At 44.3% G+C, this 20,445-nt stretch overlaps 1 protein-coding gene across 1 annotated transcript in view; it reads right to left on the bottom strand.

The window, feature by feature from the left end:
* Positions 1 to 84: 84 nt before the first annotated feature.
* LOC120662428 (proline-rich receptor-like protein kinase PERK9) overlaps positions 85 to 20,445 on the bottom strand; it is a 49,437-nt gene continuing 29,076 nt past the window's right edge. Inside the window, exons 2-5 of the mRNA XM_039941574.1 lie at positions 1,326 to 1,675; positions 1,022 to 1,203; positions 902 to 956; positions 85 to 803 (exon numbers count right to left, since the gene is read on the bottom strand). Of these exons, the coding sequence (XP_039797508.1) occupies positions 801 to 803; positions 902 to 956; positions 1,022 to 1,203; positions 1,326 to 1,675 (590 nt within the window). The 3' untranslated portion in view covers positions 85 to 800. The remainder of the gene's footprint in view (positions 804 to 901; positions 957 to 1,021; positions 1,204 to 1,325; positions 1,676 to 20,445) is intronic.

The following is a 20,445-nucleotide window of genomic DNA, read 5'->3' as shown; positions in this document are numbered from 1 at the left end:
TGTCACCATTTCTTAAAATAAATAAATAGACATGTTACCACATTATACTATCTCGGTCTCCTAATTAGTGTGAAAGAAGTTCTCTTATCCAACCAACCAACTTGTATAGTGTTTCCACTCCAACCAACTGTGTGACTTTATTTAATTTTCCTAAACTAGCCACAAGGACCAAAACATCACATGACTCCATCTCTCTTGGGGGATACAAAGGTATATTCGAGGAAATTACAAGAGAGGACACACATACGGCACTAAACTTGCATCCATGATCTCTCAACCACCTGCCAAGCTAGTGAGGTAGGGAATAGGAGCACTAGCAGAAACTAAAGTACTAGGATCTGAATTTGTTGTAACAACTGCGGATTGATTTGATGTGGCTGACGACACATCAGCAGACGATATATTATTGCCGAACCATTTTGAAGTGCTACCCCTGAAATATCCTATCAGCATGCACCGCCACATTTCCCAAGGCCTCATATTCCTGCCATGCCAATTCGATCTGGTGGGCACACACAACAGAACGATGCAACCCTAGTGTTTGGAATCGTACTGATGATACATGGCCCTTGCCCCGGCCGTCTAGCTCCTTGATCCCCTCGGTTGCTGGGTTCTTTGAGTTTGAGAACCATTTCCATCTCACCTCTATGCTTAAATAGAAAGATCATCGTGTGTTCCCAGGTCCTATATATGCAAGTGTTGCAAGTGAAATGGCAGCCAAGCAGGACGAAGAGCGTGCAGTTATTTAGTGCAATGCTGTCTGGAGTATCACATGGGCCTTACTGTACTGAAGAGGGAACTCACTGAAGTATCTCCCGGAAAGAGAAAGAGAATGATGAGGATGTCAGAACCACAGTAGAACATAGCACTGAGGTCATTTGCATTCAGAACCATGACTTGCCTGGCTGCCTGTGTCTATTGAGTTCAGAACATTTCCATTAGCTGTGTTGCAAAACCTGAAAATACAGAGGTCAGAGATCCAAAATTCCACGCAACATGCTTACCAGAAATTAAATCTCACCTCTGATCTATGACCACAGAACATGCTGACATAGTCACTGGGAACAAGGATGTCATGCTGCAATATGTTTTCTTGTCCCTACTACCGGAGGACAATATGCAGGAGCTCCATGCTAATACCCCAGTCCGTGCTTGCTGACCGCCCATGATCCTAATCCTTTTGCAGCGTGAGCTGTACCAGATCTGGTGAGAGAGTAGAGTTACTACTTGTATGTGAATAAGCCTGACATATGACGGAAGAAGCGATTCTGCTGAGATGTCTGCATTGAGTAGCATGATAATCGAGAAAGGAAAGCAATGCAAACCTGGACAGGGGTCACGGCAGTGGAGGGGCAGGGGGCACGGCAGTGGAGACGCACGGCGGTGGAGATGGGAGCCGCCGAGCCCCGAGAGCCTGGCACCCTGCGCGGTCGCCGCAGCCAACACGGCGGGGAGGAGACCAGGGCCGGCTCGGACGCCAGCGTGGGGGCGCCTTGCTCCTGCAACAGCTGCCGCGGAGCCGCCGACGTCGAGGGAGGAGGCGCTTGGACGGTGACCGGAGGCGCCCAGTCTGCTCCTTGCTGCGAGCGACCGTCGGGTATAGATCCGGGGGGGGGGGGGGGGGGGGGGGGTGGGATGGCGTGCGACGGTGGCGGCGGGCGGGGCTGCAGGGAGGCTGGGGGAGGCAGAGCGGTGGATGGTGTTAGGGTTTCTGAGTGCTTTTATATCATGGGAATACGATGAGATCCGTCCGATCGGCGATAGACGGTCAAAAACAGTTCGGCCATTTGGGCCGAAAAAGATATGGTTTCATTTTTTCCCTACTTAATGTTTTCTTTTTTCTTTTCATTTTATTGTATGATTTCGAAGTAACACATAAAAATAATTATTTTATATGCACCAATATATGTTTTATATGTAAAACTATATATACGTGTGTCTGGTACAAGTTTCAAAATTTTTGATACTTATTTACTATTTTTTATATGCTAAATCAATTTCTACATTGTTATGAAATTAATTCCAAATTGAATAACGTGTGCATCTACCAAGATATAAAAAATTGAATAAAAATGATATTTAGGCTCACGCGGTCCATTCTATTCCATTTCCTAGAAATAGATGAAAAATTCAACTATTTTCTAAGAACAATTCAAACTTTTTTCTCCAAATTACCGCATGATAATTATAATAATATCTAAATTTGATCAAAACATTGTATAAATTGACATGAAAACATATTTTTGGTACATAGGCTTTGCATAAAAAACTTAAGCGGTTTTAACGATGCGAGATCATACAGTGTTCACAAAAAGATACATCTCTCACATAGTTTCATATAACTCAAGTCAAACATTGAGATTTGAATACCTCATAATATTTTTTGAACTCTTATGATCCTCAAATTTGGACACAATCTTACATTTACGATTATATTAGAAAAAATGAAGTTACATTACTAATTATTATAAAAAACATATTTATCTATTCTCTACTTAGGTGGAAGAAAATAAGCCATATGTAAAAATCTAAAATAACAGCAATAAATATATAAATAAATAACATTAAATGAAATGACATGATTTTAGAAAAAATAGAAAAAAGAATCGTCGAATTTGGAGTTCATATGAGGGAGAAATACCACAGACAAGTTTTAATCAAGGATTAAAAGAGGAAAGACAAACTATACATGTTACTTTCCCCGTGAGTTTTTCTGTTGCCGACAAAGAAAAGGTGAATTTCCCTGTGTGTACATTAATTTCCCCGTGAGTTTTTTCCTCAACCGACAAAAAATATGTATTTCCTTGTGTGTTCGGTTATTTCCCTGTGAGTTTATTCACAACCGACAAGAAAAGTTGAATTTCCCTGTGGGTTGCTCGAAAAACACTCAGGGAAATTGGAAACACACAGGGAAAAGACAGTTTCCAATAGTGTTTGGTGAAAATTGGCGTGAAACAGATTTGAAAATTTGAAAGGTTTAGTAGAGCGGGAACAGATTTGAAAATTTGAATGTTGGGATGCGGGAAACGTATTTTCAGAGGCAGGTGATACCACAAACCGCCCCTGAAAATATATTTTCAGGGACGGGTCAAGGCATCAACCGCCCCTGGAAACATATTTTCCAGGGCGGGTCATGCCACTACTCGCCCCTGAAAATATGTTTCTAGGGGCAGTTGATGTCTTACCCGCCCCTGGAAAAGACATTTTTAGCTACGAGAGACAGGGGCTGGTATCGTGTCCGCCCCTACAAATGTTATTTTACCCGCCCCTAAAAATGATATATGCAGTAGTGACTTCTTCTTCCTCCTTTTCTTCTTTTTCCTCCCTTCTTCCTCATCTTCCTCAATGGACATTTTGGGCTGTAGGGGGGCTCCAGACCCCTGCCCCACCTCCCCTTAAAATGTGCCCCCGAGGGTGATGTCACCACACCGAACCATAGGCGGAGGATGTTAAATGACCACGATGCGCTGGCAAGTCACATGCTGATGAGTGTTTATGCACTAGTTAGCTGGAACCTTAAATATGTTCATTATCTTCAATAGATTATTGTTTGGGAGGCAAGATCGAAATAATAAAATCTTCTTACTGGACTATCTAGATATAATTATCAAACCGAGAATCAAGATAGATATATACCCATATGTATCAAACGATAAGAGAGAGGGTGACTAAGCCTACTCGTTATCTGTTAAGTGATATTAATTGTTGTTCAGCTATGATTTTCCCTAAACCTTTTTAACTCACTTTAATTCATAACATTGCCACCATTTCTTAAAAACAAATAAATCGACATGTTACCACATCATACTAACTCTATCCTAATTAGTGTGAAAGAAGTTCTCTTATCCAACCAACCAACTTGTATAGTGTTTCCACTCCAACCAACTGTGACTTTATTTAATTTTCCTAAACTAGCCACAAGGACCAAAACATCACATGACTCCATCTCTCTTGGGGGATACAAAGGTATATTCGAGGAAATTACAAGAGAGGACACACATACGGCACTAAACTTGCATCCATGATCTCTCAACCACCTGCCAAGCTAGTGAGGTAGGGAATAGGAGCACTAGCAGAAACTAAAGTACTAGGATCTGAATTTGTTGTAACAACTGCGGATTGATTTGATGTGGCTGACGACACATCAGCAGACGATATATTATTGCCGAACCATTTTGAAGTGCTACCCCTGAAATATCCTATCAGCATGCACCGCCACATTTCCCAAGGCCTCATATTCCTGCCATGCCAATTCGATCTGGTGGGCACACACAACAGAACGATGCAACCCTAGTGTTTGGAATCGTACTGATGATACATGGCCCTTGCCCCGGCCGTCTAGCTCCTTGATCCCCTCGGTTGTTGGGTTCTTTGAGTTTGAGAACCATTTCCATCTCACCTCTATGCTTAAATAGGAAGATCATCGTGTGTTCCCAGGTCCTATATATGCAAGTGTTACAAGTGAAATGGCAGCCAAGCAGGACGAAGAGCGTGCAGTTATTTAGTGCAATGCTGTCTGGAGTATCACATGGGCCTTGCTGTACTGAAGAGGGAACTCACTGAAGTAACTCCCGGAAAGAGTATTTTTTTCTCCTTTAGTCAAGAGAGCAATTGCAAAAGTTATTCGGCTGCTGAAGTTAGTGGTTTCTCTTCTATTGCAAAAGTTTAGTCAAGAGGGAACTCACTGAAGTATCTCCCGGAAAGAGTATTTTTTTATCTAACTCGATCTGAAAAAGACATGTGTAACACTTAAATACTTGCTCTTTCAAAATATCTTCAGCATCTCATTAAGTACAAGGAGACGATGAAAACGTTATATGACACATTGATTAAGAGCATTATGTCACTTTATTTTCTGTTTCTTAAATGGAGAAATGGAGACATCACATGTGCGCTAGTCAAAATTGAAATATGAACTATAGTTACTGCTTTATTAAATAAATACATCCCTGAAGATATACTAGAATAGGCAATGAGAGAATGCAGGAATCCATCAAGAAGTTCTTACAAATTGTGTCACTCTCATTTCAACCCTATGAACCATGTATAATTCTTGGAGAAAAACACCTTCAGGATGGTTAACTTATTTTGCAAAATGACACAATTATCTCTACAGTCTATTTAAAGAAATGGTAAGCAAATCGACACTGCCGTTAATGCATGAACAAAACCGCCAGTGGTAATGCAAGTCTTCGATGACTGTGCCCCTGGGCCATAAGTTAGTTAGCTGAGAACCAGGAGCAGAGCTAGAGACAAACAGAGGGGTGTGCGGTACTTTATAGCAAACGAACGATATTCAAACAAACATGATGAAAATTGATATGGAATGAGTGATTTTGAATATTCTTTGGTTTTGTGTCTTTAATCCAACAATGTTATCGACCCAATGGCTAACTGGTGATGCTGGAAGAAGTCCTAAGAAGAGAATGAAGAGAGGATTACCATGGCCTCACATAATACCCCTGCTGAAACTTTTTGTACTTGAGGCGCTGAAGAATGCCCTCCTCACCTCAGGGGGCCAAGCACTTGATTAACGAGAAACGTTCTTGAATTCAATTGTTTCTTTTTTATTTTTTCAATAAAAGAATCGTAATTTGAACTAAATCTGTGTGGCCAACTGAGTTGGGTTCCTCTCGCTATTCGTTTCCCTCTTTGTAAATTTTTTATGAATAAGAAATGAAAAAATAAGAAGTAAAGGCTCTGTACAATCAGATTTGACTGAAAACAGAACTTTTGAAATCTTGCATTTTGACATTCAGCGGAGTACTCATACACAGCTCAGCTGGTGAACAACTGAACTCAGAGGACGGCAATGAGATGGAATTTACAGGAAAATTTGACTTTATATGGTGTAGACACACTTATATTGGTGAAGTTACTAAATGGCCAAGCTAAAAATTCTTTAGTTTGATGCTATAGCTTTGTTCATTATATTGCTTGATTATAAGATCGACAGTTATAGTTAAAAGTAACTGCTTAAGCTTGGTTAGAATTTTTGCGCGTTTGCAAAAAGCTTGGGAAAGTCTGCATGTAATATTTCTTGTTTAACGAGGAACGTATTAAGTTACTTAAATTTCTGATCAACCACAAGGTCCAATGTTCCAACATGCATTTCATTTTTTCTCGAATACGCAGGAGAACTGCGCATCATTGTATTAAAAGGAGAAGAAGAGTCTTACATAGACTCACACACAGACACACTCAAAACGCACACAGAAACACACACATCCACACATGCACAAGGAAAACAAAAGAACACAGGACCACCTCCTGTTCAGAGCACCAGAGACACACCAACATGCATTTCACATATCTCATATGACAATGAGATTGGAGAATTGTTGTAGTTTGAGCAGGATTGCAAGAGAAGACTCACGAATGATGTCACTCTACATACGTCGACCAATGTCTGTGAGCTCTCAGATGAACAGATGGCCTTTGCGCTCTCAGGTGTCTTGTAGCAATATAATTGCGTGGTCACCGGTCGGATATATCTATATGCCTAAGGAAATATATTCATCTCTCACCAATCATCTGGCTATCGTGCTACTGCAATTTCCTAAGCTTCCTATTCCCATGTATCAATCCTAGTGCACAAGTAGCATGCTGCACGGCATGATTGAAGCATCTTACACATGCATGGACGCCCGTCTAGGTTAAGTTGGGTTCATTGTGAATTTTATTTAATCCGTCTCTCCTCTATACTTAAATAGGAAGAACTGCACGTGTGGTCTGCATTGTTAATTACTCGGGGTACTGAGGTAATAAAGTTATAGAGGTTTCCCTTCTACTGGTAAAGTGCCATCTTTAACATAAGTTGGCATTAAGTTGTATGTGTTTCATCAATAAAAAAACTAAGGGTGTGTTTAGTTCCACCCCGTAAACGCAAAAAAGCCGTAAACGCATTAAAGTGAAAAGGAATCTTGCTAATTTGAAGTACTAAATGAAGTCTATTTATAAAATTTTTTGCATGGATGGGCTGTAAATCGCGAGACGAATCTAATGAGCCTACTTAATACATAATTTGCAACAGTGATGCTACAGTAACCATCCGCTAATTATGGATTAATTAGCATCATTAGATTCGTCTCGCGATTTACAACCCATCTATGCAAAAAGTTTTGTAAATAGACTTAATTTAGTGCTTCAAATTGGGAAGATTCGAAACGCAAAATTTTTTTGCGTTTACACCCTACCGAACTAAACACGGCCTAAGTTGCATGATGTGATTATGAGGAAGACACGTTCAATGCTCAAAACTCATTTTTTTTTAAAAAAAAAGAAATTTAGTATCTCTTGTTTACATTCTTGGAAGGTTAACTTAGAGCACATGCATGCCTCTTGTTGGCAAAGAAGTTACAAACCATGACATAAGCATGTACTTTACTTTCCCAAGCGGATGGAGAAGAAATAATTGACTTTGCTTTTGATTGTTTATTTGCTTTGGTTTGTGTGCTCTCTCCCTTATTTTTTTTGAACATGCATGATGGCAGGAGCTCTGCCTTTCAATTAAGAGAGAAAGAAAAGAGTTTAAGGTACAATGCGCGGTAACCCGGCCCTACCGCGAATAGAAATTAAAAGAGGATCAACCCTGAAAAAACACGTGAAACAGCCCCTGTGCCCCTTCCCAAGAAATTAACACTAAAGAGGCCTGTGTTACTAAACAGTCTGTTGTATTGCAGAAGATCCCCTTTCATCCTTTCCACCACTTGTTGCACTGATTGGAGTTTATTTTCAAAAATATGCCAATTCCACTCTTTCCACAAATTCCACATAATCTATATCACCAGACTGTTGAAATTGCGACGCTGGTTCTTGTGCAAAGTCTTTGCCGTTGCCTCCCACCAATCGCTGATGCAATCGAAATGCTCTCTCCCTTATTGAACATGATCAGCAATTGTGCTGAAAATTATTCAATGTTTAGCTATGAGTTTTCCTAAAACATTTTAACTACTCGCACTTGAATTGGTAATGCTACCATCTTTTCCTAATTAATTATGAATCAGTAGCCATAAAACTGCATTATATAGTCGCTTTCCTGGTTCATTCCCAACCGTGTGATTTTTTTGTTCAAGAAATCATGAGTTTTGCTCACAAATTTGTCTTTAGGCACAAGAAGACAAGGGACAAAGGTTTATACACTCACACATCTCACAAGAGAGGAGGCACAATCTGGGAGCACCTGCAATCAAGCCAAGCTGTCATATGAGAGCCTGGAGGCCCTGCAGAACTTGTTGTTGGAATGTCATGCTATACCCCGCAACAGAGGACGATAGTCATGTACTGCCCACATTTCCCGACGCCTCGTATTCCTGCCATAGCAATCCGAGCTGAGTGGACGCGTCTGAAAAAATGATCCTAGAATGCGAGCACGGCATGGAAGCATATATATTCATATATGATTGCCCTTGCCTATATAGTGCTCTGTAGTACAACCACCTACCTATTTGTAATTTTTCAGATAAATAAACAATCAACAGTTACCAAATGAGAAGTGGCATCTCTGCAATCTGTGTCAGTGTTACCATCATGTGGTGCTGAATTTATATCACCATAAACTGTTTGTGTCAAATTTGGCAGCTATTTCTTTTAGCACGATTCTGCTGTCAATAGAACTTTTGAAGTGTGCATTCAACATTAATTATTAATTCAGCGGAGTCTGCACACCTAATTAAACTGATGGCTTACTGAAACTCGGAGGACGGCAATGAGATGGTGTTGTTAGTTTTTTTTTGAGGGAACGGGAGGGGGAGATCCCCTACTGAATATTAAAATTTTAAAATGTTATAAATATTACATAGGATTAACTATACTACTAGAAACTGGAATTACCTTGGCGGCCAAAAACCGCCAAGGAAAATACCAAAACCACTAAGAATAGCCCTTGGCGGCTGGCCCTCAAGCAAAATCCTTCAAGAATAGAGCGCCAAGGAAACTAAATTACCTTGGCAGCTGGCCGCCAAGAATCATTTCCTTGGCGGTATAGCCGCCAAGCAAATTAGAACATCGGCAAAATCTCCACAACGCCAAGAAAATGTAGCTACCGCCAAGGAAATGGTCAGTCTTCTTTGTGGTCCAGCAAAATCATTAAGGAAATCGTTAGTTTTCTTGGCAGTTCAGCAAAATCACCAAGGAATTGCACAATTTTCTTGGCGGATATCCTTCCCCGCCAAGGATTATACATTTCCTTGGCTGTTAACTGGAGTAACCAAAGAAACTATATTTTTCTTGGCAGTTCAATTTTAGCCGCAAAGGAAATTTCTAGCCGCCAAGATAATTCCAATTTGGGGTAGTTATATTGCTAAAGTTTTAGTGCCATATTGACATGAGAGGAGCATTTCTTAACTTTGCTTGATGGATAACCATTGCAAAGTTATGAAAACTCTACAGAACTCTGAATTGAAGGTGCTCTTAAATAAAAAATGAGAGCATTCCTTGAAACCCAAATACTCCATCACATCAAGATGACTATCGCCATGAAGAATGGTACTTGTAGATTTGCTATGAAGCTTTCCAAAATTTGCATTGGGCTCAAGTTCAGATCACTTCCTAAGTTCAGCGAAGACAAGCATTGGGAGGTGTAAGGAACATGGCCCTATTAGGCCATTCTTTATGATTTTGGTGATTGTGTGACAACATAATCAATGTGACTAACAAGTTTGTGAGATCATATTTATAGGATTTTTAGGTTCCATGGATGATGTCCAAACCATCTCCAAGATGTCCAATTCACCGTTGAGATGTGTCCAATCCACCGCTGAGACGCCAAACCATAGTGAAAAAGCAGAGATAGAATATTTATGAGGTGTCCAAATGACCGTCACGACGAGTTGGACAAAAGGATGCAGAAAATAGTAGCACCGGTTGAACCGGTGACTAAGCACCGGTCTAACTGGTAGGCTTTGGATACACCAGTGCAATGGGCCATGCAATGCCCAGCCAAGTGAAGAAATCTATGCAGCACCGGTTGAACTGACGGTGTGCAAAAGTGGCATCGGTGCAAGCACCATACTATCCTTCAGAGACGATGTCAAACGGCCGAGAAGCAGGTATTCAGCACCGGTTGAACCGATGGGACATCGGAGCAAGACACCGGTGCAATACCATGTCAGCTGAGAATAAAAAGTTCAAGACCGGTTGAACCGGTGCACCACTGGTGCAAAGCACCGGTCTAACCGGTGGCAGTGTCAGAAGGCCAACGGCTAGTTCAGAGTCGTGAGTGACCGGTTACACCGGTGCTCTATCACCGGTCTAACTGATGCCCTGCGCAGGAAAGGCCCAACGGCTACAAACGGCTCTATGGACTTGGTGGGCTAAATATATGGGTTCCCCCGGGCATTTCAAGGTTGCTGGAGTTTAGAGACATCATACCCACATTCAAGAACATCTCCAAGCCATCCAAGAACTTAGTGATCATATCTTTAGTCCTTAGCACATCTTTGAGAGTGTTAGTGCTAAGTTAGCTCTTTAGAGAGTGAGAGAGCAAGGCTCTGTGCCCTTGTGCTGTGGTTCTTTAGTGAACCAACAAGATATCTTGGTGCGCCGGCACCTTGGAGCTTTGAGGCTCGCCGGCAACGTCAACGACCCTCCGACTTGGTGTGGAGCGGCGTGGACGACCTTGTGCGGGGGACATAGAGACCCCCATCCTTTGTGGAGAAGCTCCTTAGTGGAAATCGGGATCAAGGTGACCGTGGTTTTATCCACGGAAGAGACTTGATTGTCAGGAAGCGATACTCTTAGTGAGTGCTTCAACAACATGAATGTAGGTGTGCCTTTGTGGCTAACCGAACCACGGGATAAACACACGCGTTGAGAGTTTGCTTCCTCCTATCCCGCTCTTTACGTTTCCGCACTTTATACTAGCTTCTTTGTGTGGCTTTACTTTCATAGAGTAGTTTCTTGATAGGATTGGCTATAGGTTGCTAAACTCTTTTGGGATGGGAGTTTCACACTAGAAGAACCGTAGTTGCACATTTAGATAGCACGTTTTAGTTTAAGTTTTGTGCAAACTAGTTGGAGCCATAGGTTAAGGTTTTAAGTGCCTAATTCACCCCCTCCCCCTCTTAGGCTAGAGCATCCGATCACTTTCAGGAGGCAAAGCTGCAGTGGAGGAAGAGGTCCTCCAACGTTTATTCTTCAATATCTTCACCACAAACTGCACAATTATAATCACCGAGGAACATGTTTTGTCTTCTGAGCAATCCCTTTGTGCTGAGTCTGTCCTTTAGTAAAAGCTAGAAAAGGGTTTTATGTTTTAATTGAAAGCACGATTTCCATAGCCATTTGTAGCTAGGATGTGTTTGGAAATGTCCTTTCAGGTTCTTGTATGGCTTCGAACATGAGTAATTTGGACCCCAAATATATGACAGAGTCATTTTCGGCAGACTTATAGGTAGGCTTAACAGCAGTTCTGGAGATCAGTATACTGAGTAAATCATGCTTCATCTAAGAGAGGAATGTGAAAGATGCTGTATAGGTGGGTTAGTGATATGGCCTTCTGAATAGAGATGCATTTATTCCATGTAAATGAATGCAGTTCAGGGTAATACAATTTTGGAAGCAATCCATTCCACATATCATCCTAGAGGTAAGTTGCTAAATGGCCGAGCTATTAGATTTTAACTAGCTTAATTTGGTAGTAATAAAAATTAACTATAGTTGTAAAAATGCATGTTGCGTCTTCAAGAATATATCTTGTTGCAAGTATTGTACCCTCCATATATACTAATATTGATGCTTCCACTATGGTAACATCGATGTTTATGTTATTTGTTTTATTGCAAACTTGCAATACGAACAAATCTAAGTTACACAGGCTTGCGACACTAACTACAAGAGCTGGCTAGTGGGGGGTGGAGAGGTTCGTAGTCTAGCCCATGGTGTCTTCCAGGTGGAGGAGAGCTATGGAACAAGCCTGCCCGAACATTGTCAGCTCGGTGAAAGTTGGCGACTAGGCCTGGGAAGTCCTGCTCTGCGATGAATAGCATGAACTCCTCCTCGTCCATGGAAATCACGTCTAGGTAAGCCCGGCCCGGATGTGTGATGGGGTACTGCCCCATGCACACCGAAGAATGCTCCATTGAGTTCATCGAAGAAATGCTCCATCGAGGTAACCCAGGTCAATAACAAGAACTCGAAAAACTATGAGACAAAAAGATCACAAAGAAGGAACAGCTGAAGTCCAGATGCCTCGCATGCTTATACCCTCCATGTCTATCTGGCCGTATAGTATTCCTATAGTTGTTTGAGAGGCTAGCATTTTCCTTCTGTTGTGAGCTAGCTAGTCATCATCGTGCGTGAGATTATATAGGCATATGAACGGTAGGTATGTATAGTAAGTACTAACCTAGAAAGTATTCTTTATTTTGAATGAGTTTCTCTAGCATGGCTACCATTGTCCACCAGGTTTGTTGTGCCGTGTTTGCATTTCCAATCAATTACACACTCTTTTTGCCATATACAATTAGTGCGTGTCAGTGTCGAAGCTGTAGGTGTGGCTGACTTAGTATCTTCATAATGTAATAATCGATGCGCTACGGAACTCAGAGGACGGCAATGAGATGGCATTGATAGCAAAATTTGACTTGATAGGTAAAGTGGTAGTGTCAGGGGTATATATCATTTTGGAGATCATGAGCATCCTAGCGGTAGTCTTGGAAATAAAAGACATGGTATAAATATATGCATCGTCTATACTAGGTCAAAATTTAAGTGACCATGATGCGGTGCCAAGTCACATGCTAATGAGTGTTTATGTAGTAGTTATCTGAAACCCTAAAAATGATCATTCTGTTTAGTAGATTATTGTTTGGGAGGCAGAATCAGAATAATAAAATCTTCTTTCGATCTGGACCATCTGGACTACATCATACTAGCTCTCCTAATTAGTGTGAGAAATTCTTATCCAACCAACCAACCTGTATAGTGTTTGTAGTGAGAAAGAATTCGTTTCCAGCCAACTGTGACTTTATCTTTTGTTTCTGAACTAGCTACAAGGGTCAAAAGTTCACATGATTCCATCTCTTGGGGGATACTAAGGTATAATCAATGAAATTACAATAGAGGACACACATACGGCACTACATTTTCATCCATGATCCCTCAACCACCTGCCAAAGTGAGTGAGGTAGGGTAGAAGCACACAAGCAGAAACTAAGTAAGCATCTATCCTTGTCTTATGGGTCAGGATAAACCTAGCTATCTCGTGTTTGGTTAAGCATAACGGATCCATCCTAATTTTTAGTTTGGTTGGAGGGATCGAGAGGGAAGGAATGGATGTCTTTCTGATAACGTTAGAAATAGCCATCAGTAGGACTCACATGTCACTCTCTTTAAGCTTTTTTTCCCCATGCCTTATCTTCTTCCTTGGCTTCTTTGCCCCGGTTACCCATCATTGCTGCTCCCCGCAAGCGGCGCGCTACCGCACTGGGCGAAGCACCATCCCCTGTGTCACATACTACTACAAAAAATATTAACAAAGACCTTTTGAAAACCCCTCTGAGACGGGCAAAGAAAATAACCGCCTCCGTTAATGCCCAGCATTAACAGAGACGGTCATTTCTTATTAACTGAGACAGTTAAACAAACTGACCTCTCAAAATCGATTAACAGAGGTGGTCGACATTAAAGTGACCGCCTCTGTTAATATGCCTATTTTCAGAGGTGGTTATTTGTAAGAGGGCCGCCTTAGTTAAAAGGCCAAGCCCATGTCAAGCCCGACTCGGCCCGATAGATGCTCCAAATATAAATACTGCAATTAGGGTTTTTCCTCACTCATCTCACTCCATGGCCTCGTTTGGTTCTCCCTCACTCCTAGTGCGCACGTTTCCCGAAAAGAGAATTTCGCATGCATGGTATACTAAACGAAGTCTATTTGCAAAACCTTTTCAGGGATGGGTGTAACTTTTCGCGACGAATCTAATAATGGTAATTATTCGATAGTTGACTACAGTGGTGCTACAGTGACCATCCTCTAATCGCGCGGTCAAAGGCCTCATTAGATTCTTCAGAGTTCCTAGCGCGAGGGTTCTAAAGTTGGTTTTGTAAACTGGCTTTGTTTGACACCGTAATTAGCGGTCAAAATACTACTATTCCATAGCATAGCACAAACCAAATAAGGCCCATCTCTCCCAACCGCGCCTCTCTCTCTCTCTCCCGACCCTACCCCTCTCCTACCCTCCCCCCTCTCTCTCTCTCTCCCATGTCCATCCCTGGCCGCTCGCGCCGCCCCTGGTGGTCGCGTGTGGGAGGAGATCCGCTCGGCGCTGCCCCTGGCCGCGCGTGGGAGGGGGATCCGCTCGGCACCGCTTGCACTGGCGCTGGGAGCCTGTATCCGGCTGGACTGGCGGGCGTGCAGCCAAGGCGGACCGCGGCCGCAGTTGGGGCGGCATCTGAGCTCCTCCACCGCCGTAGGGAGCCCGGATCCGGTGGCCCCGGTGGGTGCACAGCCAAGGCGGAGCGTGGACGCGGCTGCGGGCGAGCGGCGGCGCAGATGCGGCGGCCGAGCTCCTCCACCGCCGCAGGGAGCCCGGATCTAGTATCCCCGACGTGTGTGCGGGCAAGGTGGAGCGCGGCCGAGGCCGCGGGCGGGCGGCGACGCGGAGCACGGACGCAACGGCACAATGGGTGGCTGTGGCGCAATGGGCTCGCCGTGTTGTGATGGGCTCAGTGGACTTTTGCATTTTTTTTGTTTTTTCTAATCTATTAATAGAGGCGGGCAAGAAACCGCCTCTGTTAATGCTTTATTTACAGTGACCATATGTTAGAGACGGTTAGGTGTGCCCACCTCTATTAATCATTTTCAACCGCCTCTGAAAAGAATATTGTAATAGTGGCGTCGCACCGGCCACCATCCCACGCTGCTTCGCACTGGGATCGTCGTCATTGCCCACTCCAACCTGTATCTGTGCCGAATATTTCCTTTTGCACGATGAATCCAACCCACCTAAATTTTCATTCAAACAGAGTCACCTAAATTTTAATTCAAACACGAGCCGTCTAGATTGAACTGTCCCAACCCCTTTCAACCTTCAATCCAAATAGTAGATCCTAAAGTAGTAGTAGAATCTATTATCACAACTGTGAATTGATTCGACGCGGCAGATATATTAATTTCATAATATCCATCTCCATCATGCTAGCCCGAAAGAGCCTGCACCGCCACATTTCCCGAGGCCTCGTATTCCTGCCATGCCAATTTGATCTTGTGAGGGCACATGAAAGAACAATCCTTGCCCCTTCTAGCTCCTCGCTCCCCTCGGTGATTGGCATAAATATAGGAAGATCAGCTTGTGGTCCCATGCATGAATGCGTTACAAGTGGAACGACAGCCATATGCAGCCATGCAGGACTTCAAGGCCTTAGACGAGCCACCTGCTAACAGTTCAGTGTAGCTAGTGCGAACCATCATATGATATATATGACCAGTAAGTAAGATTGCTCAGCCGGCCGGAAGTGGACCCAGTAAACTAAAAGCTCATGGATTGGATGGATATATAGATAGTACTGCGGTCTACTATCTGCTCCTTGTTTCTTCAAATCTGATAACAATGTTTCTGACAGTCTCTATGCAAATTATTAAAGAACAGAAATCTCGATGCCATATTTCTCACCCACCACAATGTTTCCATTCTTTCCTTGTGGTTTCAACATTCTTTGTGCCTGCAAAGCACCTCCAACTAGTCATACAGGAATCATATCTTAGTTTGAACGAGCATTTCATACCAAGCAAACCAAAATAATGCCACTTCGGTCGAGGAAATATACCTAAAGCAGGATAACTTTGGATTTGCACCAATAGGTTTCAATCACAAGAATATATATTTTGGCACCACTCCATATCATCGGTGACAAACCATGCATGTTGTCCGAATATCAGTAACCAGAGTGTTGTATGGTGACTCAAATCATACTTGGATAAGTTGGATTAGCACTCAATAGGGCGTACTATTAGGATTTTTTGTTCTACTAGGACTTGAGCATTGAATGCAGGCAGGAGGGGTGGGCATCTTGGCGAGAGATTTCGATATTTGACACTCAATTCGAGTGCCTCACTGTTTTTGACATCCAAATCGATCGATTTTCAAAATTTGACACTAAACCCATGAATTTCTTCAATCCAGGGGATTCTCCCTGTTTTCCATCTTTTCATTTTCTTTTTTTATTTCTTATTGCTTATTTCACTTTTTACTGGACCCATTTGCCCCCAACCTTATCTCATCTTCCAATCGTTCGTAGCCTCTGTTCTGTAGTCTCACACCCCTCACCTTCGTCGCCCTGTTCGCCGCGCAAGAGAGCAAGCCGCCCCCCTGCTGTTCTTGGCGAGGACCAGCGAGGACCAGCGAGGACTTAGTGCTGGCAATGGCGGCTGGAACCGAGGCGCACGCGGCTGGGTTCTTGATGCCCGTTGTCCGTGTTCCACAAGCTAGCTTAGCTTGGTCCACCCTCCGCTGCCTCCATAGCTTCATGGGCTCAGCAGGGATGCAAGCCTAGGTAATTATGCATAATTAAGCATGCAGGTTTTGCTAATGGCAATCGGTCTAATCTCTGTGCGCTTTTTGGTCATCCATCCGGCTTTGTTTGTATGCGCTCGTGTCTCCTCCGCGACATTGCCGGTGCCGCATGTTGTGGGACCGAAGCCGGCGACCAGAGGGGGTGAATGGGAGCCGATTAAAATTTCTTCGAAATTCAAATCGTCGGCCTATATCCCAAAATCTCCCAAACCCTCAAGCGTTCTGACCAAGTTTTGGTATAGCTATTGAAAAGCTAAACCAACAAAAAGGCCTCGAACGAGCGAACGAACCTACGCAGCAAATCGGAAGCAAAACCGAAAAACTGCAGAACTGGTCTGCCTGGACCGGTCTGACCGGTGCGCTATACCAGTCTGACCGGTGCGCTGGACCGGTCTGACCGGTCGTGCCTACCGGTCTGACCGGTAGCACCTAGAAAACCCCCGAGAAATTGGATTCAAACGTTGAATCTCGAGCAAACGATCACGAAAATCGGTGAAACTTGGGGGATTGCTTCGCCCCTACCCCGTGAACAAATCCCCAAAAGATCTCGTCCTAAAGATCAACGATTCGTGAGAATTATGGGGGAGATCAAAAGGGATTGGGGTTTTCTCAAACACTCAAGAACTCGAATTCGAACACGCCAGTGATTCCAGAGGGTTTAGGTCAGAGTTGGGAGCACGGGAATCACATCAAAGAACTTGTAGCCTCCTCTCAATCAAGTGTGCCAAAAACGAAATCGAAAATTCATTGCACAAGGCACAAAACCAGGGGATTGAATCAAACCAAAAGCCCAGAGGGCACGAAGAGGATAGGGCCTCATTTCCCAATCAAATCCCTTACAAAGTTTCAACAATCCATGGACAAAAACAACTCAAACGAGAGGAACAGAGGGAGGGAGACGCAGGGGCGGCGGCCTGGAGAAACAGAGAGTCCACGAACAGAATACAAAAGCCGCAATTAACCTAACACAAGTGAAGGGGTATTTATACCCGCGGGACCGGTCAGACCGGTACGCTGGACCGGTCAGACCGGTTGGTTAGACCGGTCAGACCGGTGCCAGGGACCGGTCAGACCGGTTGGCCTGCAGCACCCCCTGTACAACGATCTCATCCGACGGCGGAGGTTCTTTCTTCGAAACGAAGTCTTCTCCGCGATGCCGCCGTCTTGATGAAGATCCAGTCCGCGGTTTTGGAGGGTCCGCGAAACCCGGGTAGGTGGCCGGTTTTGAGAAAACCGCCAAAACCTCACGCGCGGGAAGATTCCCGCCTCCACGCCGTGGCCCTAGACGCCGTTCCCGCCTCGGCCTTCTGACGGCCCTAGAAGCCGCCCGACGCCCGTCACCTCCTCGCCCGCAGCGAGGCCCTAGACGCCGTCGACGCCCGTCGCCTCCGTCAGTCCCGAGACCGACGCCCGTGCCTCCACGACTTGGCGTCTTCAACCGCCGTCCGCCTCCTTGGTTTTGTGGCGCAAACCAAGAAACCCGCCTTCCGTCACCGCTTGCGCCCTCGATCCAGGAGTGGACGCCACAGCTGCTGCCCGGTCCGAGCTCCGGTCCCGGCTGCCCTTCACCGCCGTCCACCGCACGGTCCATCGGCCACAGCACCTCCACGGCAGCTCCCCGTCGACACTCGACGCCCGTGTACCTGCAATCCAAAGACCAAGCGCACGATCAGACCGCACGGTTGACAATTCACTCATCACAAGCAGGATAGAGTACTCAACATTCCTCAATCTCCCCCTTGATGAGTGCATTGTCAACACACCACAAACGAACCAAGAGAAGTGAAACCAGAAAAGAACAAAGAAGCACAAGCAAGTGACAAAAAGCTCAGAAAGGCAGGAACAGTCACTCACTCAAGCAAAATCGATCCCCTGAGACAAGGGCAAAGGCTCGACGCAATCGATCAAAAGCCAAAACATGACTCCTCAAAGACAGAGGTAACGCTCGACGCAGTCATGCAAGAAGCAGAGGGAAAACGAGAAAACCAGGAGCCAAAACCAAAGCAGAAACTCCCCAAGCAAAGTTTTTCCCTCTCACAAGTGCAACTCTCCCAAAATGATGCACTCTCAAAGCCCTGTGCACAACAAGTTTTTTCAAAAATCAAACAAGTCTCCCCCTTGTTCGATCACTTCTCTCAAAATTCTCCCCCTTGTTGGCACATGCACACATCAAGCCTAAAAAGACCTAAAGCTCCCCCTGAAGCAAAAACTCCCCCTGACCCGATGCTATGCCATGAATGCAATGCAGGAGGTGTAAGTGAAAGCATTCAGGGATACAAAGATATGCGCAACATCTAGTCTCAAGCACGTGTGCATCCATAAACAGGACCTGCATCTAGCTCAAAAGGGTATATCAAATCAGTCTAGAGCTAGACAAGTTCAGTTTAGGAGAAATAAAAGCACCACCCATGATCTAGCACTAACAAGTAGGGAATGAAAAGAAGTGCTACTCATACTCATACAGGTGAGCCAAAACAGCCAAAACAAGTTGCCAACATTCCTTTTTCAATCAACTTCATCTCAATCAATTCTTAATGCCAGGGGTTGAAAGCTTGTCATGCTTCACTTAGCAACGAGGCCAAGCCTATGCCAAAAGACAATCAGAAGCTTAAAGCACTTGTTTCAGTCATGCACAGCCTTGCCCGGGTTCTCACAAGTGCAAAGTGAGCCGTCCCGAAAGCTCGATCAGTGCGACAAGCAATCCCACCTGGATCTTTTCAATCCATTTCAAGAATAGTTCAAGCAATTTTATCAGATTTAGATCATTTCAAGTATGAATTGCTGAACGAAAAGCCACACTAGCATGAATAAGATAGCAAAGCACATCAACACGCCCTAACATGCTAGTAGCCAAGACAGGGTGACCATGTTTTCAGATTTTCAAATCAAAATAGCTTAACTCAGATGATGTCATATACACAATGGAGCAAGCTATACATGATCAAGTTTATCAACTCACACTAGTAGGCACTAGAAAATCATAGCAATGTATACAAGAATGCTAGTGCAAGTGAGAAAATGCACAATGCAAACATGTACAATGCATATGCACAATGCAACTACCAAACATAGAAAACAAAAAGAAGAGCAGAACAAGACCTACAAAGCTAACCAAAGAAAAGTCAGCGATCAAAAGGGGTAACAAACCCCAAGCTCCCCTCGCAGGCGAGCAAATGTGTCCTGCTCTAGCGGTTTGGTGAGGATATCTGCAGTTTGCCTCTCAGAAGGGACGTGGATCAAGTCTATGTGTCCTCTCTCATGGTTGTCTCGCAGGAAATGGAATCGGATGTCTATGTGCTTAGTTCTGGAGTGTAGGACAGGGTTCTTTGCAATGCTAATGGCTGACATGTTGTCTACTAAGATGGGAACCCTACCGAAACTCAAGCCATAATCCTGCAAGGTTTGTTTCATCCAAAGTATCTGGGAGCAGCAGCTAGCAGCGGCAACATACTCAGCTTCTGTGGAAGAAAGCGCTACGCTAGCCTGCTTGCGAGAGGACCAAGACACCAAAGATGTACCGAGAAATTGACAAGTGCCGGATGTCGACTTGCGATCCAACCGACACCCACCGAAATCGGCATCAGAAAAGCCCACCAAAACCAGAGAAGAATCCGCAGAATACCAAAGACCAAACTCAGGGGTGAATTTCAGATACCTGAAGATGCGTTTCACCACCTGCCTGTGGGAGGTGCGCGGAGAAGCCTGGTAGTGCGCACAAAGGCAGACGCCGAACTGAATGTCCGGTCGCGTCGCCGTCAGGTACAGGAGCGAGCCGATCATGCTCCTGTACTCCTTCTGGTCCACCGCCTCGCCATCCAAGTCCTCATCAAGCGCCGTAGATGTACTGATCGGAGTCGACTGAGGAGACAAGTCGCTCATATCGAACTTCCGCAGCAAGTCTCTAGTGTACTTGGCTTGATGGACAAAAGTGCCC

Source organism: Panicum virgatum, chromosome 2N, assembly GCF_016808335.1.
Source record: "Panicum virgatum strain AP13 chromosome 2N, P.virgatum_v5, whole genome shotgun sequence".
NCBI lineage: Eukaryota > Viridiplantae > Streptophyta > Magnoliopsida > Poales > Poaceae > Panicum > Panicum virgatum.
The sequence above is the reverse complement of the archived record's forward strand: the minus strand, read 5'-3'. Positions and strand labels throughout refer to the sequence as shown.